This window comes from Temnothorax nylanderi, unplaced genomic scaffold (assembly GCF_030848795.1).
Source record: "Temnothorax nylanderi isolate EJ_2023f unplaced genomic scaffold, tnyl_v1.0 TNYL_tig0044_pilon, whole genome shotgun sequence".
Taxonomy (NCBI): Eukaryota; Metazoa; Arthropoda; class Insecta; order Hymenoptera; family Formicidae; genus Temnothorax; species Temnothorax nylanderi.
The window spans coordinates 276,459-301,495 of record NW_027249106.1 but is presented as its reverse complement, the minus strand read 5'-3'; the positions used below and the strand labels follow the sequence as shown (position 1 = coordinate 301,495).

At 33.5% G+C, this 25,037-nt stretch overlaps 1 protein-coding gene across 5 annotated transcripts in view; it reads left to right on the top strand.

The window, feature by feature from the left end:
• Window positions 1-1,981: 1,981 nt before the first annotated feature.
• Window positions 1,982-25,037, top strand: part of LOC139771758 (uncharacterized) — a 32,248-nt gene continuing 9,192 nt past the window's right edge. The window contains exons 1-44 of one of the 5 annotated variants that reach the window (XM_071704771.1): window positions 1,982-2,177; window positions 2,278-2,470; window positions 2,636-2,749; window positions 2,847-3,018; window positions 3,230-3,330; window positions 3,420-3,629; window positions 3,720-3,905; window positions 3,981-4,095; window positions 4,162-4,403; window positions 4,482-4,604; window positions 4,741-4,932; window positions 5,186-5,394; window positions 6,823-7,273; window positions 7,386-7,570; window positions 7,715-7,871; window positions 8,135-8,360; window positions 8,530-8,777; window positions 10,868-10,918; window positions 11,014-11,211; window positions 13,353-13,475; window positions 13,588-13,775; window positions 13,846-14,093; window positions 14,223-14,479; window positions 14,649-14,840; window positions 14,978-15,160; window positions 15,385-15,993; window positions 16,100-16,276; window positions 16,533-16,716; window positions 16,796-16,923; window positions 17,033-17,482; window positions 17,566-17,932; window positions 18,022-18,446; window positions 18,519-18,921; window positions 19,018-19,320; window positions 19,421-19,587; window positions 19,672-19,956; window positions 20,043-20,223; window positions 20,297-20,514; window positions 20,636-20,920; window positions 21,839-22,013; window positions 23,683-24,014; window positions 24,163-24,391; window positions 24,537-24,734; window positions 24,832-25,035. In XM_071704771.1, the coding sequence (XP_071560872.1) occupies window positions 1,990-2,177; window positions 2,278-2,470; window positions 2,636-2,749; window positions 2,847-3,018; window positions 3,230-3,330; window positions 3,420-3,629; window positions 3,720-3,905; window positions 3,981-4,095; window positions 4,162-4,403; window positions 4,482-4,604; window positions 4,741-4,932; window positions 5,186-5,394; window positions 6,823-7,273; window positions 7,386-7,570; window positions 7,715-7,871; window positions 8,135-8,360; window positions 8,530-8,777; window positions 10,868-10,918; window positions 11,014-11,211; window positions 13,353-13,475; window positions 13,588-13,775; window positions 13,846-14,093; window positions 14,223-14,479; window positions 14,649-14,840; window positions 14,978-15,160; window positions 15,385-15,993; window positions 16,100-16,276; window positions 16,533-16,716; window positions 16,796-16,923; window positions 17,033-17,482; window positions 17,566-17,932; window positions 18,022-18,446; window positions 18,519-18,921; window positions 19,018-19,320; window positions 19,421-19,587; window positions 19,672-19,956; window positions 20,043-20,223; window positions 20,297-20,514; window positions 20,636-20,920; window positions 21,839-22,013; window positions 23,683-24,014; window positions 24,163-24,391; window positions 24,537-24,734; window positions 24,832-25,035 (10,072 nt within the window). In that variant the 5' untranslated portion in view covers window positions 1,982-1,989. Of the gene's footprint in view, window positions 2,178-2,277; window positions 2,471-2,635; window positions 2,750-2,846; window positions 3,019-3,229; window positions 3,331-3,419; window positions 3,630-3,719; window positions 3,906-3,980; window positions 4,096-4,161; window positions 4,404-4,481; window positions 4,605-4,740; window positions 4,933-5,185; window positions 5,395-5,749; window positions 5,803-5,914; window positions 5,979-6,051; window positions 6,284-6,822; window positions 7,274-7,385; window positions 7,571-7,714; window positions 7,872-8,134; window positions 8,361-8,529; window positions 8,778-10,867; window positions 10,919-11,013; window positions 11,212-13,352; window positions 13,476-13,587; window positions 13,776-13,845; window positions 14,094-14,222; window positions 14,480-14,648; window positions 14,841-14,977; window positions 15,161-15,384; window positions 15,994-16,099; window positions 16,277-16,532; window positions 16,717-16,795; window positions 16,924-17,032; window positions 17,483-17,565; window positions 17,933-18,021; window positions 18,447-18,518; window positions 18,922-19,017; window positions 19,321-19,420; window positions 19,588-19,671; window positions 19,957-20,042; window positions 20,224-20,296; window positions 20,515-20,635; window positions 20,921-21,838; window positions 22,014-23,682; window positions 24,015-24,162; window positions 24,392-24,536; window positions 24,735-24,831; window positions 25,036-25,037 lie in introns of those variants that run through there. The other 4 variants (XM_071704772.1, XM_071704774.1, XM_071704773.1 and 1 more) reach the window with 4 other exon arrangements.

Below are 25,037 nucleotides of genomic sequence, written 5' to 3'. Positions count from 1 at the left end.
CTGGTGCTTCGACTTTATGTATATTTCTATCGATATATATCTTTGCAACAATTAAAAAAAAATATATATATATACATATATACATATTTGTTTGATTATTACTGGATCAAATGTGAGAAATTTGGTCAGAAAGAAATGTTATGTAATGTCCGATGTAAGAGATATTTATATTTGCAATTTATATTTAAAGGTTTATAATAGCTATTGTGTACACCGTACATCATATCAATCGTCTTGTACGATTGCATCGCGTTTTATAATAAGATCACAAAATGCTATACATTGGAACTATGTAAGTACGTGAGCTTATACAAGAAATGATATCGATATCTTCCCAACATTTTGTTATAAATTACAAATTACTAAATAATAAAAAGTGTTGTTATCTTGTAAAACATTTATTTTAAATCAATAAATCATATAGTTGATTAAATAATTGTACAATTTAAAGTATTAGAAAATTGTTTCTTGTCGTACGAGATACTACAAGTCTTTTATAATATTTTTAAAATAATTATTTTTAAGAACTTTTATTATTTACAAAAATATGTTAATTTACAACTAGAATATTGTCGTAAAACCGCGTAACCACGATTTTCTCCTACACACACACACACACACATCTATCTTTGTTGTGTTTAACATATTAATGTATATTAAGGAGGTTGTAAAGAGAATAAAAAATGTTAAGAATTGTATAAAATTTAAAACATAAGTTCTTTTATAAATAATGTCAATGTGTGAATTTTTTAAGTTTTTTACCGATCAATTTTTGAGAACATTTATAATAAAATTTATAATTTTTTTATGGGTTCTAATAAGAGACTCGATTATGTATATCAATTATCAACAAAAATAACTATTAAAAATGTTAAGAACTGAATAAATTTATATTTAATATATAAAGAATATCAAAAGTAAAATATTAAAAGTACCTTTAAAGATTTGTAAAATATGATAGACGGTTTTCTATTATTAAAAAAATTGCATCTCGATAGAACACTGCAGTAATAAATCCATATCAAACTTGTATTTAATCAAAATTTATTGAAACAGGACAACGAAAACGAAATACAAAATAGACTTCTTTATATAGATTATTTAGACAATTATGATAATATATCTTCAAAAACACAGTTTTTAATATCTTGCCTGACAATATAACGTAATTTGAGATATCTATTAATCCTACACGTGCTCACCCGCAACAATTACTCAACGTCTATGACATACATATCTTTGCGTTACTTCTGTAATATCCGTTACTTCTTGCCTAAAATATTTCTTGCATATTTTTGTTCGAGAAAAATAAGGAGTAGAAAAAATGCGGTTCCAGAGAGACAGAGAGACGAAAGGAAGAGAAGAGCCATGCATAAAGGAAGGGGAACACACGGTTAATCGGTGCCAAAGTACCGTTGTATCTGAAAGGACCAGAGATGGCTTTCGGTTTTCCTGCAGTCTCCATCGCAGTTGCAGCTTCGCGCTGCATTTATCGTGCACTGCCCTTCTGCATGTTTCACATAAATATACGTGCATGTATCTACGCATGTGAAAATTTGTCTTCTGTCACTAACGCGGAACACGTGCGACAGACTCGAGTCAACGAGGCACGGCAGTTTGCTTAATTGTCATTCACGTGGATATATACATATACAGGTAACGCCTAGAATTGAAGCAGCTGCTCGCTGATACTCGACATTTCTGCGATGCATTTGAAATATTTCAATATATTTTTGGCGTGTCCTGCGCCTATATAATGTTTTCTTGTAATACCTTTTAAGTGTTTTCGAAATTTTCGATGCGGTTCAGCGTGGAAATCATTATATTTATTAGACCGGTGAGTACCATTATATACATATAGACTATATAATTGTATAATATAATTAAAACGTCGATGCGCGTAAAAACATTAAGAGTAACAAACTTGGTATTTTTATTTTATTATTTACAACTATCTAAGACAATTTTCTTTAACAAGCAGTTATAGAGATGCCTATAATAAAAAACTTGAAGGCAACGGATATTCTGGAGGATCTAGAATCAAAACTCGCGTATGTCCCAGGTGGTCGTGATCACGACGGACGACCTTTAATAGTAATTAGTGTTCCACCGGAATTTGATTCAACAACAAAATCAAAATTAGAGTCTCTTATTTTATATTTTACATCAATTTTCAGGTATAGATAATATCTTTGATATCTTATTAACTATACTTATACTTAAAAAAATTACATTATTTATACATAATTAAATATTTCTTGGTAATGAACTATATAGCGAGGAGACAAAGGAAAACGGATTGGTTCTAGTTGTAGACGCGCGTCGCAGTGCATGGCGCGTAACTAGATCTTGTATTAGGCTCTCTACGAATCTTATAGGATCTAAAGTCATTTGCGTGATCGTGATACGGCCTGATGGTTTTTGGGATAAACGTGTCGATAGCTGTACCAAGTCGCACAAAGAAGGCGAAGTGAGTGAATTAGTCTAATAAAATAAAAAAACATTATTATATCCTATATACATATATAAAATAATTTTTTTTATTGTATTATTTTTAATTGTAGCTTTATGCTTTCGTGCGTATTATAATGACATAATAGCTGTGATTTTCTTTTATTTCTGTCAATTGTTTTAGCCAATATACGTTACTCTAACAAGGTTACATGTTTACATTGACTTTTCTCAATTACCGTACGAGTTAGCAGGTAACAAGGCATACAATCACGTCGAATGGATTAAAAAACGTATGGTAAATTAGACATTTTTGGCCATATGTACAAACTAAATCTTCAATGCGAATGATATGTTAATTTTCTTTTAACAAATTGGTACTTATTATTTCGTAGAAGATAGAAGATTATTCGAGAGATGCGTTAGAGCTCGTATCAAAGATGACAAATTTACATCAAAGATTAAATACTCTTGATGGTATTCGTATAATGCAATCGAATGATGTAGAATCTTATTGGGAGATGGGCACAGAATTGTTATCAACGGCACGTCATATACTTCAATCAGGTTTATATATTTTTATTTAATTCTATAAATTTTTTTATATGGGTAAAATTATGTTACCTAAATATGAAGAAAGGGATAAAAGTTTGATGTAGTTTGTAAAAATTAAGGCATGCTAATAAAAATATAATAACTTATTTTGACTTTTGAGTACATAAGTGTCGTCCCTTATGTAAAAATAATGGACAAAGTTAAGTAAATTTCATTTATTTAGGTAGGAATTTAGTAAGTTCAATGAGCAGAGAATCCTCCAAGGATATTTTGGATACCATTAAAGGAATTCATAAGTTACTCGATTCTATCGAACTAAAGCAGGTAAGAAATTTTTTATTACTGGTCTATTCAAATTTATTTTATATATTTAGTTGTTTCCAATATTACAATGTTGTTTGTGTTATTTGCAGATGGATATTGAAAATTCTTGGGCAGAAATGGAACGAAATCTGGATACTGCCAGAGTAATCCAAGACCTTGAGAGGGGTGTATCGAGTGTTACTGACTGGATCTTGGGTCCAGCGGACACAATGCTGAACTCTTGTTGTCAGGTTGGCTTTGATGTTTCTTCATCTGAAGAACTCCGAAGGCAGCACGAAAAAATTGAACTTCAATGTCGGGTAAATAATGAGCAAAACTTACTAATTTTCTAATATCATCATTTTTTTTTAAAAGAGCATTACATGGATATAATTCTAATATGTTTATAGGAGACTTATGGACGATATGCAGAGCTACTCCATAAAATCGATAGCCTACCTAAAAATAGACTACCAGAAGATTTAAAATCTCAGAGAGATTTCATGGACTTTGTTTGTCGTAGCTTCGCCTCACGGCTCGAACGACGTAGAAATGTATTAATCACTTCGCAAAGATTCTTTAGACTTGTTTCTGAGGTGAAACTCAAATTTTTATTGATTGAATTATTATCAATTAGGAAAGGGTTTTTTACCGTTTATTATTGCTTACAGTACTTCGATAGGACGAGTGAAGTATTCGAGCAGCTGGTTATGGGCAACAGGAATTACAACTTCTCTCAAGCGAGCATTAAGCTCTTAACTTTGGAAAGAAGTCAAACAGTTTTAGGTAAAAATGACTCATTAGATATTAATATTTGTGTAAAATTTGTTTCATATTTGAATAATTTTTCAGACAGTTTAGAACGCGAGCTTGTAAAAGAAGGCGAAAAATTATCGGACATTCTTTCTATGCCTGTGAAGGATGCGCTTGGTCGAGAAGTTTGTGTAAATTATAATGAAGACATCATTAATGTAAAAGATATATTAGATGCAACAAATGCCAGGAAGAATATATTTAACGATAGCATGGAATTACAGAAACTGTCGTTAAAACAGATAGCTTTGATATACATGTACGAGAGCGATGCCGAACAAGTAAGTACGGACCAAGATATAAAAATGTTTTAACGGATAAATAATACATTAAATATATATGTTTATTGCACCTTCTAGGCTGTTAAATGGTTAAATGATTTATTTAATGTTTTACTTCGAAATCACATGGAAATTGGATGTAATGTAAAGGAAATACAATCCCAAAAAGAGGAGCACCAATCTTTTCAGGAAACAGCAAAAGTAAAACATGATTACTGTTACAAATTAGTTTTATAAAATAAAACGAGAGTTACAATAGTATAATTCTACATAATTGTTCTATTTTATGTAGAAATATTATATGTGTGTGAACATATAGTGAGATAAATATTTACAGGGAACTTATGAGTATGGTGGTCAATTGGCGAATGGAGCACGGGTACTGAGATTATCTTGCAGAATATCTTTAGAAAGCAATGCTAATCTCTTTTCGGAACTACGACAGGCTTGGCGACAGTTTCGGTCTGTTAGTCAGGAACAATTAACCAGGCTGCGAGTATGCGCTGTTTTTCACAGAAACGTCGAAGATGTATGAATATTAATTAATATTAACTTAATATGTAAATTCAAGAGTTGCTCAAGTTACTTACATATTTTAAGACAAAAGAATTGTTATTTTGTGCATTGTCTCTCTCTCTCTCTCTCTCTCTCTCTCTCTCTCTCTCTCTCTCTCTCTCTCTCTCTCTCTGTGTGTGTGTGTGTGTGTGTGTGTGTGTGTGTGTGTGTGTGTGTGTGTAGACAGTAGTCTCTCTTTTCTATACTTTATATGAATTTATTTAAAGCATTGTACCGAATTACAAAATTTGGCGGAAACAGTGACAGCCCTGTATCATTCTGCACAAGATGAAGACGTAGCGGCAAAAGCACGCGTGAAAGAAAGTATAAGAGACATCCTTGATAATCGAGAGAAACTTCTATTGGAAGTTGGTCGGATGGTAAGATTGGGTCGTCTCCTCAAGACGAGGTTGAAGGAACCTCTTTATCGCCGATCGTAAGTATAACGAGGAATCGCTTCGCATCAATATAATTACAGCATTAGTAAACTTATATACGGTATAATTTGAAGATATCAGATTTTAGAGATTAGTATTTTGAATCACACAATTACGTAAAAGATAAGGTATTTAAATTGTTTAAAAAATAAAAGTAATAAGGTAAATATCTATAAAAATATTTTATTAATAAGCTAATAAACATAAATCATAAAAAGAAATATTAAAAATTCTTCTTTTCTATTCCTATAAACCATAATTTGAGGAAAACAGAGTAAGTAAAATATAATAACTAGTGAGTGTGGTGTAATATGCTTGGTAGAACGCGAACGCCTGCGTGTTTAACAGAGACAGTGTATCAGTCTATGGCCGGCTCTCGTCGAGATAGCTTCTATAATCTGGTGCATGTAAGTCGGTTGCAATAAAAAATAACTGAAATTTATCATGTTCTCGCTTGATTCAGTTTACATACGGATTATTTCCCATTCTATATATTTTTTTCATAAACTTTGTGTTTAGCGCAATTGTGTGGATTACATGTGCTAGTTGACAGATAAACATTTTCGAAATTTTTTTATAAAAGGTATTATTCGGCGGTCTTCTTTTAACTTACACTTTATAAGATTTAATAAGATTACTTAACAAATTTTGTTGATGCTTTTAGCGTTGAATGGGCACATAATAAAAAATTGTTACAATATTCATGAATAATGAAATACCGCGGTCCACATTCCATTGGCTTCGTTCCACGGTCACATAAAACTCGACTAGTAACGCGAATCTCGTTTCGATAATATTTTGGCGGACTGGTTTGCGTCACGAAGAATCACCTACCGTATTGCATCACGAAGACTATTTCTGGCACGTTTACCACAGTAATAAAAAAAAGTAAACACTCTATAAAAAATCATTACGTATTAAAAAATTTTTTTGATAAAAATCTACCTTTGAGATTCTTGAAATTTAACATAGCAATCAATTATGGCGCTTCGTAAAGAAAATGTGAGCTACAAAATTAGAACTTCGTCCTAAATTGCAGAGACTATGCGGCAACGTACTGTAATTCATTGATCTAATATTTTCTTCTTAACGGTGTTTCGTACTTTTACGTACACAAACACACTTGACAAAAAAAATAAAACTAACACATGTATGCATGTAATTTGATAAAGTGGCCTATATATATATATAATACTTATAATACTTATAGTTATTGAATGTTTTTAATTGTTATTTTGCGCAACTGTAACAAAACTATAAAAGTAATATATATTAATATGAAAAAAACAACAAAAAGCAACAATACCATGAAAAGCTCGTTAAACTCATTGGAACAATAGATATTAAAAAATTAACGTTCAAAAATGTCTAGCTTAGAAAGAAAACATGTATTTATAGAATATTTACCAACAAATACGTTTTTCTAGAATGTCTGAAACTGAGGATGCTTCAATCCTCGGCGGTAATCTGACAGCTGTCGAAGCTATCTCGGCGAAATTAGCGGAAGTAACGCGTCTCGCGGAAAAACTGGATGCGAGACTATGCGAAGCTGGAGCTAAAACTCGACCAATGTCTATTCCTACCGTTGTGACATCCTCTGCTTCGTCCTTGCTCTCGATATCTGCTATGTCGCCGTTAAGCGTGTCCATGCATACGGATTCTACCACGACTGCATTGACGTCTGGTATGACAGCTTCAGCCGCATCTGTAATTCCTCAAATGCGTCCAATAACTTCGGAAACTGTAGCTACAAGAATCAAATCTGATGCAATTAAATCCATTACTTCTACGGCGGAAAAATTTGATGGAAGTTCACCTCATATCCGACCGTATTCTGTGGAGGACGTTGAAACATTAAATAAAGATTTTAATACTAAGGTACAATAACATGTTTTAATACTGATTTACAGATATATCCCTTTTTCTTCACTTAAAAAAAAATAACTTTTAAATATTTTCAAAATACTTGCATCTTTTTTATTTTTTATAGGAATTGATCGAAAATTCTCGTAGCGAAAGCGCAACAGGAGAATACAACATGGAAGGTTATACAACAGCGACCGAATGTTCAATAACTCCACCTCCACGTTCGAGAAGCGAATCTTTCGTAACATCGCCGGAATGCGAAGATCTTTCTATCATTACACCCATAGTGACATGTTCTGGTTACACTTGGTATCTATGCGAATTTAAATTACTTAATTTCAATTATCAAATAAGATCTTAAATGTCAATTAAAATTAATAAGATGCAATTACTTTCAACACACTGTAACGAAATATTTTCGGAATTAATTTGGAATATTGCGAATATTTATAGGTTGGCCATGGAAAAGCCTAAACTAACAAATATTGCACCCCTTATTTCTACTCCGAACAATGAAAACCAAAAATTTGCTGAAGCAACATCAAATATTTCCACTATCAGCGGAATAAAACCAACGGCACGAATGGAAACGATGGACAAAATTATTAACGTATGTCGTATAATCCAGTTAATAAAACATCTATATCTCAAAGGAGAAGTGTGTGTGTGTGTGTGTGTGTGTGTGTGTGTGTGTGTGTGTGTGTGTGTGTGTGTGTGTGTGTGTTTCTTATCTAGCCATTATTTCAATTTTTATTTGACTTTATATCGAATAACGTGATCATTTTTCTGATTATAGCAACTTCAAAGTATTTGTCATCTTTGCAATAAAGCTTGTTACATATTCTTACTACAAGTTATGATTCTTTTACGCAGGAAAAGTCGAACAGAATTGTAAAAGAAGTTACCGAAACAACTGTTTTGCGTGTATCACATGATATCCGTTTAGGCGTAGCCTCTTATAAAGTGATATCAAATACCACACAAGATCACCGGCAACATATTGATGTGAAAGATATCCAAAATGTAGAACGTGTGCTAGAGGCAGAATCACATGAAAAAACGGATGGTATTTACCATCATCTCGATTTATCTCCGTATAGTAAGTATTTTATAATTTTAATGATTTCTTCTACACACACACACACACACACACACACACACACACACACACACACACACAGCATAATAATATATGTATATATGTATAATGATAAATATTAATAAGCTTATTATATTAATTAGTTTATTATTAATTCTTTTTCTAATAGAAGAATCTAAAAATTATATAGGCAAAAATTCAAAAAAGGTTCAATCAGATCAAAATATTGCAACGAAACTTACGAAAATTCGAGAACATATGCTGAATGAAAGCACGTGCTCTAATTTGAAAGAGTACGATGGTGCACCATTGTCTTTACAAGATCTTTTACAACATCACGAGGATAGCGGAATTGAAATATCATCACCGATAAAGAAGGATGATAATTCGGAAGATTTTCTTGAAAAAGCGAGGAAGGTGAGTCTAATCGAGTTCGCAAATGTAATTGTGATGACAAAGCTACTAGCTTTGACCGACGCTTGACTGGCTTCTTTCGTTTCAAATTCCTTATTTGTCACATTTTAACATGTGCTAGCTACTTGTTTGGAATATCCGTTTGGTATGATTCTTATTTGTTTATGTGTTCTTAAGCTTAAGCTTTTGTTCCTTTATTAGTGCATTAAATACAACGATGATTGCCTATCTAATCCTTACAGCGAACATTATTTGCAGCTTTGATGAAGACAAATTTTATATGAAGGATTTGATGAGAGTAAATGTTATCAATTAAGTCTTACGATTTTGATCAGAGATGTTAAAAAGATGTTATCTATGGAGATAATTAATGTTGAGGATATCATATGCCATATAGAATCGACTGCAGTATTGAAAGACTTAAGAATTGTTAACTGCACGTTTGTTAGTTGTTACGCTTTGCTATTTGTAACTTTATTGCAAGTAAAAATTTGATATAATACGCTCTCATGGATTTTTAGGGTGTATCGCATGACGCATTTGTTATTTTTATAAATAAAAGATGTTTAAAAGAAATGGATAATAATTCTTAACGAAATACCCATTTGAAATATACTGGGTGACCATTTATTACACCCAACGACCTTCTTTCATTTATACGACCGAGAATTCCACTTTCGTTCGATGCTGTTGCGCTGCGCAACTTTGCTCTGTAGTCTCTGTAGATCGTGCTCGACGAGCGCGACGAAGGTGAGCGGGAGGCAGCCAGCCGGAGGCTAACCGGAGGGTCCGGAGGCCGGAGGCCGTGCCGCGCTATGTCGCGCGGCGCGGCCAGTTCAGTCTTGGTTCGGCCGGTTACTGCAACCGATCGGCTGGTGACGTGATACACTCGTGACATGTGTCACGCGAGTGTTACTGCCGTTGTTGTCGTCATTATTACTACAACGCCGCGAATTGAATTTAGGTGATTGTTATATCGTGCCAAGTAAAAAAATTATGCTCCGAAGAAACATGAAAAATAATATAACTTAATGCATCGCATATTGAATTAAAATGTCGAGAAATGTCATGAATTTGCAACTTATTGAAAGAAACGAAAAAAATTAAGTGAGAAAATTTTTCCATCTTTTCAACTTAAACTACATAAGAGAATGAAAACTTGTCAAACATATCTATTAAATTATAAATAGATAATTCATAATTATGCATTAATGCTACAAATTTATACTAATTGCCGAGCATTTATATTTTTTAATCAAGGAATTTCTTTAACATGTGAAGAGTTAATCAAATTATGTGCTTATACATAAACAGTTCTCTAACGTAATAGAAAAGGGAAAATCATAAACTTACCTTAATATAATAAAGAAATATATAAAGAAACTTTTCACAACATCGATTGATTTTTCTATCGTCTATCGGATCATCTTCGGTTACACATAATTTTTACCGTAATGTACTAGTCGTTGAAAGAACGCTACCAGTCAGTCCGGTTTTATTCTACCATTTGTTCGTCTCCGTAGATGACGTCACCGTATAAAGATATCTACATAAAGTATTAATATGTTATATCAAAGAGAGAAACCGGATATTTTAGAGTATGCAAGCATTTTTTTATCCATTACAACTTAATTCATTGTGAATTGACAAATTGTTAAAATTATTCTTTCTTTGCGTACAAGAAATATTCTGACTTTGTACTTAAGAAATTAGTGCAAATTGACAAGACAAGAATTTACAAAATGTCGAACGCAAAAGAAAGTTTTACGAGATATATCTTTGATTTGGCGCGGCACAGATATAATCATATCCTACAATCGTATATTTACGGAATTTTCGTGAGCACTTTTGGTGAAGTGCCAAAAATAACGTCACAGTCACAGAAGACAATTGCGCCAACTAAAGAATATGTTAAATATATGGATATTTCTGTAAAATCTTTGAAAATATCGATGAGCTAGGTGTTTATTGTGTCGCGTTTTAGATCGACGTACGTCACTGTAATATATTTAGCCCCAGGCATTGAAGTCACTGTGTCCGGTCAAAACGTATGATATCACTATAACGTCGCGTAACACTCTCTTAATTTTCAGCAGCTATATTATCAGTCATATTGCACAACTCGTAACATATATCAATATCCAGTGAGTATTTCGCCACGTAATTATATCGCGAGTATAACTGAGAGTCATCTAGTCTACTAACACATATCTGAAACATTTTGATTATGGCACAAAAGATAAAATTAACGATGATGGTGGACGGTCCTGACTCGATGGAGGCACACGTGCATCCTGAAGGATCCGTTGAGATGAATTCAGGAATAGTGTTGCAAAGAGACGAGGATACGCCGCAACAAATCATCTCGCCAACTACCACTATAAGTACCATAGCTGTGCAAAGCGGAGAAACGCGTGTAGTAATCGCTTTACTTCAAGTAAGAAACATGCGTTGCATCTTAATAATAATATTTATATACTTTTTATTGTTACGCGGTCTTGTTCCGTCACGCGAGTAATTTCAATTAATTTTACTTGAAATTTTTGAAAAAGACAACAACGAAATAATTTAAGGTAGCCTTTAAATTGTTTAATTCAAATAATTCTTATTGTTAGTAAAGAATAAATCTTCCATTGCGATTTCATATATGACACTATGGTGTAGATATTTCGGGATTCGGTTGCTTCGGTCTATAGCTATTTCCGAGTCCTCTCGAAACCGTAAGCGTTTTAGGTATCCGCTGAGCAAAACGAGTCTCCCGAAACTCCACGAAGGATAAATTTAACCGCTAGGTACAGTAACTCCCATTACACACCACCATGATCAGATAAACCCATCTTGCATATACATTACGGTGGATTCTGAAGTATTTAGGATCACGATCACACAATCCATGGCATGCAAGTTACATTTTAAGCATTCCGTTTCCACTTTATACTAATTACAAATTTAAATCTTTATTACTTTGAATATTTCTCAAGCGAAGAAAGCCGGAAAATAAAATCAATATTTTAATAACGTATAAAATTAAATATTTAATTTTATACGATTTGAAAGACAAGAAATATTTATGCTTATAAATTTTTATCCTAATATAAATTACAATTTAAATTATACTAAACTCTAGATAATGGATCCAGGATCCTGCAAAACTAATTGATAAATAGATTGGGTAATCGGTGAACTCGTATCGAACCAAGAGAGATCTCTCGTGGCATGGATCCGCACACTCTCGTATAATCTAACAAACCGGTATTATATATATGTGCGAGACGGCTCGAGGCAGCTTGGACTCAACCTGGCCCGGCTCAGTGGCCCGGACGAGTGGCATGATTCTTCCTTTTACCGTATTACCGTACCTTATTCGCCTATATCGTACCTACAATCTGACGATAGTATTTTTACGTCCAAACTAACAATAAGAGAGGAAATATTACGTAGGGATTCCTAGACATACGTGGACATATCGTTACGATGTAGTTACTATATAACATCGCCAAGAGCATGAGAATTTACCAAGTACTTGTATTGCACGTTGTTTTATGTCGCGTTTATTAGATATAAAAAAATGTTCAACAAATTATACCTAAGAAAATAAAACAACGCAATTAATTCAATTATTTTTGTCGTTGGATAATATTTTTTGCTATATAAATTATATTGAGTTTTTATCTTCTATCGAATCGAGTTGCCCAGTCCAATTTTTAGCATATGCCAAATATAGTCACGTTTGATCACATGAGTTATTTCACAACGCGTAAAGTTTTTCTTCGTATCTGTATATATACACGTGACTTGACGTTCAACTTGAGCTGTTGGCCATAAGACTCGCTTTCACTCTGACTATAAATCACGAATCATATCTTTTTTTCTTATAATACAACATGAAAATATTTCTCAAATTTTCAACAAATGTGTCGAGTATTCCCTAATTGCGTTTCGTCAACTATTTCGATATCTTTAAAAAAATTATTATAAAATACTACATCTCTTTTCGCGTACCCACGCTTAAAAAGAAAGAAATAATTTTATCGCTCGAGTGGCGATATATACCAGAAGAGAGAAATGGTCAATCCAAACGTAGTTATTCGGCAGTATGCCAAAGATGAAAATGGAAACATATCTTGCTCCTTTCTGCGGCCTAACCTCATGAGGTCGATGAACTCTGGAGGACCGATCTCTGTCTACACTCGTTTTTCATTTTCCATCTCTTCTTTTTAATAATATGTTATGTTAAAGGAAAAAATCTCGGTTCTGAATTTGATTTACGACATTATATACATGAGTTACTGTTAGATGATTTCGAAATTTATTTGAGTTGAAACAATCTTTATATTGCTGCATGGCATAAATGAGCAAATATTTTTTGACATTTTCTCTCTTTGTAGTTTATTGTACTCTACAATTATTTAAAATATTGGATACAATATTCTATCAATTACGAAAATGACAATTCCACAAAGAACGCGCTATATATTATAATAATATTCAATTTAGCTATGTTCGTTTATCGACCGTCGGAAGGTTGGTATCTGGTTTGATTACTATATGTTTTATTATCGGATCGTTTTTGTTTAGAGCGGCGAATGGCTAAAACTGAAAATACTCGAGTTACAACCAGAATTAACGAAACTTGGTGCTTCCGTAAAAGAAGCCACGGAACTCTCGAACGCGCACGATCAAGTGTTACTTCGATTACAGGTGAAGTTTTAAGTACCAAGCTAAATTTTAAATTATGTGTAAAAGTTGTATTAGATATAATTAAATATACATTGCTTAAAGTCTTCGTTAATTAAAACTTTGTTATAATCAGAATAAACAAAGCCCGGTGGAAGAATTATTGCGACAAGCTGATCAATTAATCGCGACTCAGAGACCAAGAGCAGAAGTATACACTGCCATGGCGGAGACATTAGGTCAGGCATGGCGTGATGTAAATCAACTTTTAGAACGTCGTAAGGAGATACTCGACCGAAATGTATTATTTCAATGGTATATAATGTAATTAATTAAGCATATATGATTTGTACTTTAAATTAATTATTTAATAAAATAGATTTTTTTTTAATAGTCGCGCGGCAGAATGTAGAGAAAGTATGGAGGCGTTGGAAATGGCATGTAACGACACGTTACTACCGATCGAGATAGAAGCAGTAAAAAGTTTTCTATCGAAGATCCAGGATCTTCGCAAAGATATGTTGGAAGCGTTGATGGGTGCGTTGCGGGAGGGTAAGGCATTATTGGATGGACTCAAGGAATTGGTGAACGAAGGCACTTTAGATTCTAGGCCGGATACGATTAAAGATGAAGCCAATTATGGTATGTTTATTGTTTATGTTTAAAATGTTTATTCAATAGCTGCAAATAATTATTTGCTCATCAACTTAGCTAGCTCGCTCTGTCATAAAATTAAGACTTTTTATACATAAGAATATTATATTTTGGTAGCTGTGTTGCGAGTTGAAAAATGGCTGGAAGAACTTCACGATAGAAGGCGGCTGATCGAGACATCTTTTCGTAACAGAAAAACTCAATTGGAGCAATGTCTTGCTCTCGCGCTGCTCGCAACTGATCTTCGTGATCTCGAGGAAATTCTCAATGACAGAATCGCTGCATTGGAGGGTAGTTGCGATCAATTGGGAGATTCTGTATATAGCGTAGAGCTGCTTCTTTTTGAATTAAAAAAGTTGCAAGTCGAAGCAAAGGTACTCGAAAAGAAATCAATTTAACTAATCTTACATACTAACTACATGTTAGATATATAACTAGATATATTCTACTCTCTTGATCTTTGAGAAGCATTGTATAGTATGCATGTATATATTATACACAGTAATGTGTTATTTCAAAAGAAAAGAATTCAATATTTTCTAGGAGTTTCAAGATAAGGCCATTAAAATAACCAAATCGACCGAACGATTAGTGTCATCGGGACACTTTGCAGGCGAACAAGCGACCGAACAGGCATATGCGATTCTTAGCACCGCTGCCGATTATATCAACGATTTAGATCAATACAATATGTTGTTAAATAGGTCAATAGCATTTTTCGATTGTGCACAATCGGTAAGTGTTTCCAAGTTTTTAATCTATATATAGTGGACTAATCACAGTGAAATATGTAATATTTTCATAATTTAATTGAGTCACGTATATCTATTTAAACTTGAATGCTTAATATTCAATGCAATCAATGTAATCAGGCTATCACAAAACTGGACCAGCTGGAAATTCAGTTGATGGCAACGGAGTATCCTTCTTATTCTGCTCGACTCGCACGTTTTCATGCGGAGACCGTAGCTGCGATAGAAGACATAACTTCAAAGCCATTGTCAGAAGGATATACGCTGCTAGATATCACGAGAAGAGAAGCGCCTGGTGCCGAGGTCAGATCCGTCGATTAATTAATATTGTATTTATATGCTAAAATTAAGCTGCTATCATCACTAAATATATACAAATTATAAATCGTCTGTTCACTAATTTTTTTTACTGTGTTACTGACATTCCACAGTAAGTCTTTATTATTTGTTGTGATATTTTATTTAAAGATAAAATAATATAACGACTGAATTATATAGTATCAAATATATGTATGCTATGTTCATAGGGTGTAAGGAATACTATAGAAAAATTGGAGAATCGCAAACTTTGTTTGATGGAACGATGTACGGCTCATAAAGATGAAAATTTGGAGGTTTCGAGAATACTCGCTACATTTTTAGATAAGCACGACGCATTACAAGCTTGGCTAACTAATACTGCCAAAGTCTTTCTTCAAAAACATCAAGATATGGGCAGCGATTTGGCAATGGCATGCGATTTTCGTCGAGTTCATTGTCAATTGCTAGCTGAATTGGAAAATAAAAGTGAGGAAGTAGATCATTTAGAATTGGAAATTCTTCCAATCATAGAACGCCTGGACGAAATACAGAAATACGAATTACAATTAAAAATAAAAAATCTTCAAGACGAATGGACGAAAACAAAGATTGCAATGGTAAAGAGAATCGAATTGGGTATCATTTATATACAGTTTTATGAGATTGTGGAAAAATTGACTCATGAAATGGATTCTATCGATAACGAATTGAAAAAGCATGATAATGTATTAGATGAGGCTATGTTTAATGAACTAGAAAATAGATGGAAATCTTTTGAGTCTTTTTACAAAAAAGTCGATAATCATGCGAAAGCATTTCTCAATGAAGCAAACAATGTAAGCAGCTCATAAAGTATTCTTTAATTTTAAAAATTTATTGTTATTATTTCAAGAAACTTTAAGGTATTATACAAAAAATTGCATCTATATTCTTTCCTTGCAGATTGATGACTGTTATCTCGATGTATCGCAAGCTTGTCTGTGTGTTCAAACTCTTCTAGAAAAGTTTGCCAATCGACAATTGGTTATGACAGAGTCATGGGAAAAATTGCAGACTACTGTCCAAATAATGAGACAAAGGCGAATGGAATGTGATCAAAAAGTAGAAGAATGTACAAAGGTGTGATTTTTAATTTATATTGTCAAATTTTGTACTTCTGTTCCGTTCTTTTTTTTTACAATCCCTTTTATCTTTTTTATATTAAGTTTACTTGTGTAGCATCTGTTTTTAATTTATTTTATAAAATAATTCCTTAAAATAAGACAAGAAAGAAAGCATAGAAAAATGTTCGTAAAAGTACCATTTATTAATATCTCGCTTGCTCACTCACTCAATTCACTCTCTCACTGTCTCACATTGATTTATTCTACTGCAGACATTAGCGTGGATTACAAAACTTGAGACAACGTTGTATCCAGTGATAACAATACGATCTTCCAGAATAATTGATATTTTGGATAATTTGGAAGATGTAAGAAAACGGGTTCTATCTGAATTGAACAAAGCTCTTGAAGAACTGGATGCTCGAATCAAATGCATTCAAGTATTTGTTGAGAGAGGTAACCATTTGCAGAACATATTTGTGCTATATGTTACATTTAACGAGACATATTTAATTAAAATATTTAATGAAATTAGGTGAAGCTAAAGCAGTCGAGCAAATCTCAGAGAGACTTGTGCAAATGCATGAAAAGGTGAACACTATCGTCAATGATTACGAGATATTATTAGAATCTTTAATTTCTATCTTTAAGTATCTCAAGGAGGTAAGACAGATTTTCAAATACGCATTTAACGCGATATACAACGCTATTTAACTCATACCATACGTATGTCTTGAAATATGTAAATTATTCTTTTTTCGTCGCTTTCAAGATCGAGCGTAAAATTGAAGAAGCAAAGCAAGAAGCTGAACATGCATCAAGTTCTACAAAGTTGATTGATGTAAATGGTTCATTAAACAAATTTGACACATTAAAGACATTTATTACGGAATCTTTACTACGAGTACGTGCAAAATCTGAAACAATAATCGACAATATCAGACTACAGGAGCCGCTAGAATCAGCAACACAAGATATCGAGAAACTAAAACGCACGATAGACTCCACGAGGGTCAAATTCGAATCGTTCCAAACCGAAACGTCAAGTCATCTCGAAAAACATCAACGTCTTTGCATTTTTAGAGAAGACATCGAAAAGATTAATTCAGATCTACGTGAATTACACGAACAACTAAAAAATATAGATGGAAGAATTGGTGACAATTTATCGGTATCGAAAGCGACACTGGCTGCCTTTGAACAGTTTGAACAAACGATAACGGTATAAATAATATTATTAAGCTAATCGAGACTACAATAAAATTACGAAAAGACTTTAATGTTAATTTATATATTTGTTACTAGATTTTGGAAGAAAGAATTGAGACTTTTGTAAGAAAAACAGAAGAAACAATTGTTCCATTAACTCCACAAGTGACGGATGAAATTTTATCTCTGCGAAACAGATGGGATCATCTGATAAAATACGTTAGGGATATTAAGAAGAGAATGAATTTAAGTATTGACTATTTCGTACTCTTGGAAGAAGCTAAACAGTGGTTTAGGGAAGGTAGCAAACTTTTAGTAATTGTTGCACGTAAGGCAACAACCGTAAAAGTGCCTGCAGAAGCCATCGACTTACTGCGAGAGATTGATGCTTATATAAAGCCTGGTGAAGAGCAGCAGGAGAAGAGAATTGAGAAGCTGAAACAATTATCGACAATAGTTTTCGGTAAAAGCGGCATCATATTTACGAGAAAGTGCTTGCCAAACAAATAAAATAAGTGTGAAAAATGATCTGTTTGCAATGTAATGTTTTAGGTACAGACAGACTTCCGCAATTCAACGAGGTGGTAGTAGAGAATCGGCAAATGCTGGATTCCTTCGCAGTCATTTCTTCCGAGTTGCGTACCCTGAGTCAAAATTTACAGAATGCTGAACAACTCCGAGAGAAACTGCGAATCGAGAAGCTAGAAGCTGATAAAAAGCTACAAGCTGCTAAAATAGAGATGGCCGCGGCGGAAGCTGCAAAGACGGAAGCGGAAAACGCGAAAAAACTTGCGGAACAGCTTGCCGCTGAGACTTTAGATAAAGCTACGATGGAAGCGAAAAAATTAAAAGAGAGAGAAGCACGAAAAATTGTTCTTCCCAGTTCTCATTCCGTCTCCGCCCAAACTGATCAAACCATAATTGAAGAGACAATTACTTCCGCCGTGACAACGAAAGAAATTCATATTCTTCAAAAGGTACTTTAAACGGCGTATCTCAATTATTTATTAATTCTACAATTGTAAAATTTATGCTCGTTATAATTATAGACGGAAGTCGAGAAAAGTGTTCCGGTTATTCGGAAGGAAACTAGCCCACCAAGGAAGCTCGTATCTGAGGAGATACGCGACGAATATGCTAAAGAAGCACAAACAGAAGACAAAATCGTCTCATTAGCTCCAGAATTCACAGTTCCTTTGAGTGATGCGACGGTTCAAGAAGGCAAAGAATTTAGTTTTGAATGCCATTTAATTGGTCAACCAATACCAGAAATAGTATGGTACAAAGATGGAATATCGATTTTGAATAATCCAGACTATTTAACAACTTATGTAAACGGCGTTTGTACTTTAAAAATAGAAGAGACATTTGCTGAGGATTCTGCCAAATACACTTGCCGGGCGTTTAATATTCATGGCTCTGTCGAAACATCGGCCACTCTCACTGTCAAAGGTAACTTGATTTACATGCGAATTTTATTAAGAGTAGTAGCGTACATCTACTACATCGACTATTTATGTTAAATTAAAAATGTGAATTTAAATGTAGAAATTATCACGGAAGAACAACCAAATGCCCCCGTTTTCCTGAAAGAATTGCAGCCCTCTTTTGCGAGGGAAGGATGCTGTCATAAATTAGAGTGCACTGTTAAAGGAAATCCTCTCCCAACGGTCCAATGGTACAAAAATGATGTCAACATCGATAATTCGCCAGACTATGTTATTACTTTCAATAATGGAGAAGCTGTTTTGAAGTTTGACGAAGTTTTCTTGGAAGACAAAGCTTCGTATACCTGTAAAGCAACAAATCAATGGGGACAGTCGTCTACTACTGCATCTTTAGACGTGAAACGTAAGTCTCGTAATGATATGTTGTTAATCATGTTTTTTGGTAATGACGCATTAAAAACATGTATACTTGTTCTATTTACGTAAATATAACGTAATTTTAGCCGCGCAAATTTCCGCAAAGAAACCATATTTCGTGGTACCGTTATCAAATGCTATGGCCAGGGCAGGGCAAAGAGTGAAATTAGAATGCGAAGCTAATGGAGATCCAGTTCCCGAATTAATTTGGACTCACGATGGAAAGCTAATTGAAGAAAGCAAATATCATAAAGTAAGATAAGAGGCATTATAATTATTTTAATATATTTAACATAATCATTTAACGTAATCATTTGTCCATATATTTATCCATCAGATTGAAACGGACGGTGCTCGAACATGCCTGATCATTACGGAAGCTTTTCCGAAAGATGCCGGATCTTACACGGTGACTGCCAGTAATGAAATCGGAAAAGCCACCGTAGCTTGTACCGTTTCTGTGAAAGGACGTTTGCTCCATGAAACCAGCAAATCCGATTTTGTTTGTAGCGACACAGAACCAATAGTCCCGAAATTTCAGTTACCTCTGCAGGATCTTAAAATTCAAGAAGGACGATCAGCTAGGCTAGATTGCGTGATTGTAGGTCAACCTGAACCGGAGGTAAACTTTATTATAACAGATATGTTCCCAGAAATTTTTCATCTTTATACATAATTTCTTTTCCCATTAACTTTGTGACTGTTTAGGTAATTTGGTACCACGATGAACAACCTGTAAAAGAGTCGTCAGACTTCCAATTACTCTTCCAAGGTGATCGGTGTTCATTAATTATTCATGAAGCTTTCTTGGATGACGCCGGTGTTTATAAAGTAGTTGCTATTAATTCTGGTGGTGAAGCTTCTAGTCAGTGTACATTAACAATTACGCGTATGTATAATTATATTCTTTTAAAAATTTAATATTTCATGTTTATACATAATACTTTTTCTTCTATTTGTAGCGGCATCTCACATCTCGGACGTAATCGATCGAGTGAAGGAAAAGGACGAAACCCTTATCAGTGCAGGTTTCGTGCCCAAGTTCGTGAAACTTCCTACGGATTTGCTGGTGGCTGAAGGCGAAAATGCAATTTTCGAATGTGTCGTAATTGGAGAACCTAAACCTGATTTAAGATGGTATTCGGATGACGGTGAAATGATTCATAATGAAAGGATTTTGGTGAGCGTATTTGTATTTGGCACAAATTGCATTTAATGTAATGTTTACTGAAATAATAATTATTATATATATATATATATATATATATATATATTTGTAAAATTGCGTTACAACGTAATAGATTGGAGAAAGAAAAGATGGAACAGCCTTTTTACAAATTTCATCAACGATACCGGAAGATAAGAGCAATTACGTGGCGAAAGCCATAAACATACATGGCGAGGCAAAAGCTTTCGCCAGATTGGTTGTGAAATCGCTTGGTGATTTTAAAAGGAACGAAGAATTTATCCAGATGGAAGAAAAACTGATTCAACCAACATTTAAAGAAACGTTTCAGGACAGAAAAGTACTCGAAGGAGTTTCAACAAAATTCGAATGCATCGTCGCTGGTAAACCTTCTCCTAAGGTAAATTAAAGGCAATTAAAGGCAATTTCTTTCAAAAATTACATATTGTATTTTTTATGTGTTCTCGCGTATGATGAAACAAATCTTCATGCCTTTTTTAAAAGTCGGCTACACTGAAAAATCCTAATAGAGCTAAAAAAATTAGTGGACATAAAAACTTGTTCATTCTTAGAATTTGTAAGCATAATGATAATATTATTATGTCCGTTCTTAATAAAGTAAGCTTTATAAGTATTATTGTGTACAAAGAAAAGCACTAAAGAGTTGGATATTATAGTCATAGTCTACAATATTAAGAATAATATGATTTTTGTTTGATCACAATTAATGAGATAGACAATAAGGAATATACTAAACGTAATTAATACTAAACGTAAGAAATATCAAACGTTATATAAAGAAGCAAACTTAATAGAATATTATATCCTACTTATTTGTATTATAAGATTGTCTGAAGTATCATACAATAAACGTTATAGTAAGAAGATCACTTGATTTGTGATGCTTGAAGTCTTAGCGTTTTAAAATTTGCATTAGCCACGTATTGCATTGACAAAGTCTAGATGAGAGGTTGGCCGGCCTGTCAGGACGGGGTAAAAGTAATTTTGTGCCCGACGAGTTATATTTAAACGCGAACAATATACTTGATGTGAAAAGCTCGATTGCAGTCGCGCCGCGGAGCATAAGATGGAACTTTCGATGTGACGCGAAGCACTGTGGTCTTGTCACCGAGGTACCATGTACTTCGTTAACATCTTTCTCGTCTCCTTATCAAAATTGTAAATTATCGAATATAACGGAAATGTAAAGATTTGTACATATTTTTTCTTGATACACGTGTATACACGTGTTCAATGTGCTTATTTTTTATTTGATTAATTAACAGCGTATTTTATTATGAAGATTTCTTTTTTATAGATTCATTGGTTGTTTAACGAACGGCCAGTTCATGGGAAAGATTTTCTGGTTTCCGTTAGCGGGGATCGACAAGTTCTGACAATTCCTGTGGTCGGAGATGCACATGTCGGTACTATCTCTTGCGTAGCGGAAAACACGGCTGGTAGAGCGGTTTGTAGTGCTAAAGTAGAAATTGGTAAGTTGATATCATTTGCACATTTTTACTTTGTATTTTACTTGCTTTTTATTAACAACTCATTTTCTAATATTGCGATAATATGATTATTTAATTCTTTCATTTTCCTCTGTGTGAAATGTTGGAAATAATATTCGAAATATTGCAACGGTGTCACAAGTTATTAATACTCGCGTTACCCAGTCCAACGTAGCTCATTCAAAATTCCCAGTCAACGATAGATAAAATAGCCATCCGATGAGCGAACGCAGAATCGAAAAGAACATATAAGTATACTAGCTGCTACTTTGAAATTTGATAACATTATTTTTGCTTTGAATTAAATATTTTTGATCTGTTATTGCTAAGTATAGTTGCCACTACTTTCATACGTTGCATTTATAGCGTGACCTGAATATATAAATTTACAACATGAACTTCTCTCTCTCTCTCTCTCTCTCTCTCTCTCTCTCTCTCTCTCTCTCTCTCTCTCTCTCTCTCTCTCTCTCTCTCTCTCTCTCTCTCTCTCTCTCTTCTGTACGCAAAACATTAAGCATTAAATAGTAGAAAAGAAAGAGATCTAGAATCATATTTTGTAAAGAAAAAATTTAAGAATACTTCAAAAACGCGAGTCATTCTTCTCTTCACCCGTCTCTTCTTCTCTTATTTTATGAGCAAGCAGAAACCGTGTTATTTTTATCAGTACGAATACTCGGCACACAATCTGGTCTTTCGAAAAATATAAATACATTTTTGTAGCAATATCAGTTAATATTCACGTTAATATTCGCGAATAATTTTCGGTAACGTGCGCTTATTATTATATAATATTGTCGATACAAAAATAAATCTATCTATTAAACTTTAGAAAATATTGCACTATCAATCAATAAAATCAGAATATTTTATTTAGCTATTTTTACATTCAAAAATAAAAAGTATTTTAAAAGATTATAAAATAATTTAATGATGTATGGTTTTTGAATTTATTAATTTATTTCTAATTAATAAATAAGAAGAATTAAGATATAAGTATACGAAAAAGTTTAAAGTGATATCGCTTATCGGATATCGCGCGCATCATTAAAGAGTATAGAATGACAACGATAAATTGGGTCTTGGGTTATATATTGCAGCCGAGTGCTCGATTCACCTATTACTAGGTGAACGATACTATTTCTGTCGTGGATCGGAGATCGGAGGCAAAGTATTTCGTTACTTCGCTGGGTGCATTTCGACCGTGCGGTTGGTACGCTCCAGTACTCTTGATTTCTCGATACCTTACATTTACAAAGTGAATATTATATATAATATATATGTTAATTAAAAGTAAATCATAATTCGATGTATAATTACGTGGAAACAATTCAGTTGTTCTCGTATACAATATAATTTCTTTTTATGTATCTATTTGATAAATTTAATAACCGTTGTTTAAATAATCGGATAGAATATAAAAAAGAAACACTAACATAAGTATATATTATAATTATAATAATATTGATAATAATGCTGGTTTATAAAAAGATAAACTTGAAATAACGTAAATAGAGTTGTTATATAGTATTGTTCTTTATTTTTTATAATTCTCAATCGCTATATATCTCTCAAAGTGTATTTGATTATTAATATTTATCCATACATCAGAAGAATGTAATCGCTTTATTGACATAATTGGAATAATTTCCAGATAGTGGATCAGTGAGGCTGGCCGCAAGTGAAGTCAAAAAAGTGCTCGAGTTAGTTCCTACAGGCATTATGCATCCTGCAAGCAGTAGCGATAAACACTTTCTAAGCGAGAAAACATGTCACGAAGGTGGTGGTGAGAGTCAAGTGTTAACCAAAATGTCATCAACTGTCACACATTCTTCAACAATGTCTACGAAAAAAGAATTCTTATCATCCACTGTGACTTCCACTTCATCGCAATCTGGACACGAACCTACTAGCGTATGCACAAAAACAACTGTGCAAAGTTCCGAACAGGCCACTTCAGAAAACGGAGCACCACCTGTCGTACAGGTAAATATACTTAATACATCTGTTTGAGATGGCATTTTTGTAAAAGTAATAGCTTACGTTTGTTTTATTTTTACGTCAAAATCGTGAATGCACACATAGATATATTGATTAATTAAAAATAATAATAATAATAATATTAATCTTCTAGTCTGAAAAGATCGAGGAGTATGAAAAAATTATACAAGAGCAGCCTGGCGAGATGAGACAAGAGAAAACCGTTCTCGTGTCTGCAGAAACGGAAGGTGTAAAACACGATGTTAAGACAAATCAAGTTCAAAAACCATCTCGAAAACTGGTAGCACCAAGATTCATTTCACCGATTACAGGAATGATTGTCGATCAAGGAACTGATGTAGTTCTCGAAGGTATCATTGATGGTGAGTGTATGTAGCGTGAGTGTATGCGCTTCACATTATACGAGTATTTAAATCATATAATTTATATTTGAAGATTGCGATTGTTTGTCAATATATACGTACGGTTACCTTTTTCATCATTTCGACTGTTTTTAATTTATTTCAGGTTTTCCACCACCGACGATTCTATGGTCAAAGAACGGTCAAGAACTGACATTGAAAGATAGCATAAAAACTAGTTATGCTCACAATCACGTAAAATTGGAATTGAAGAATGTCAATGTGAAAGATGCTGGACGTTATACCTGCAAAGTGAGCAATGACGTTGGAAGTGCTAGTAGCACGGCTGACTTAGTCGTTAAAAGTAAGTGGCGCGGTATACATATAAATTAATGGAAGAGGATTGTACATAGAATTTATACAATGTGTAAGAATAATTCGCTGCTTATGTATAATTTTAGAAACAATATTTCCTCCGGTTTTCGGCAAGCGCCTCAAGGCCCAAGTAGCAAAGAAAGGAGATCGTGTTATTATGGAGGTAGAAATTACTGGTATTCCTGAACCCACAGTCAGTTGGTATAAAAACGATGTGCCGATCAATGAACAATCACCAAAATTGAAAATTATTCAACAAGGAAATTGCTACGCACTACTTATGGACAAAGGT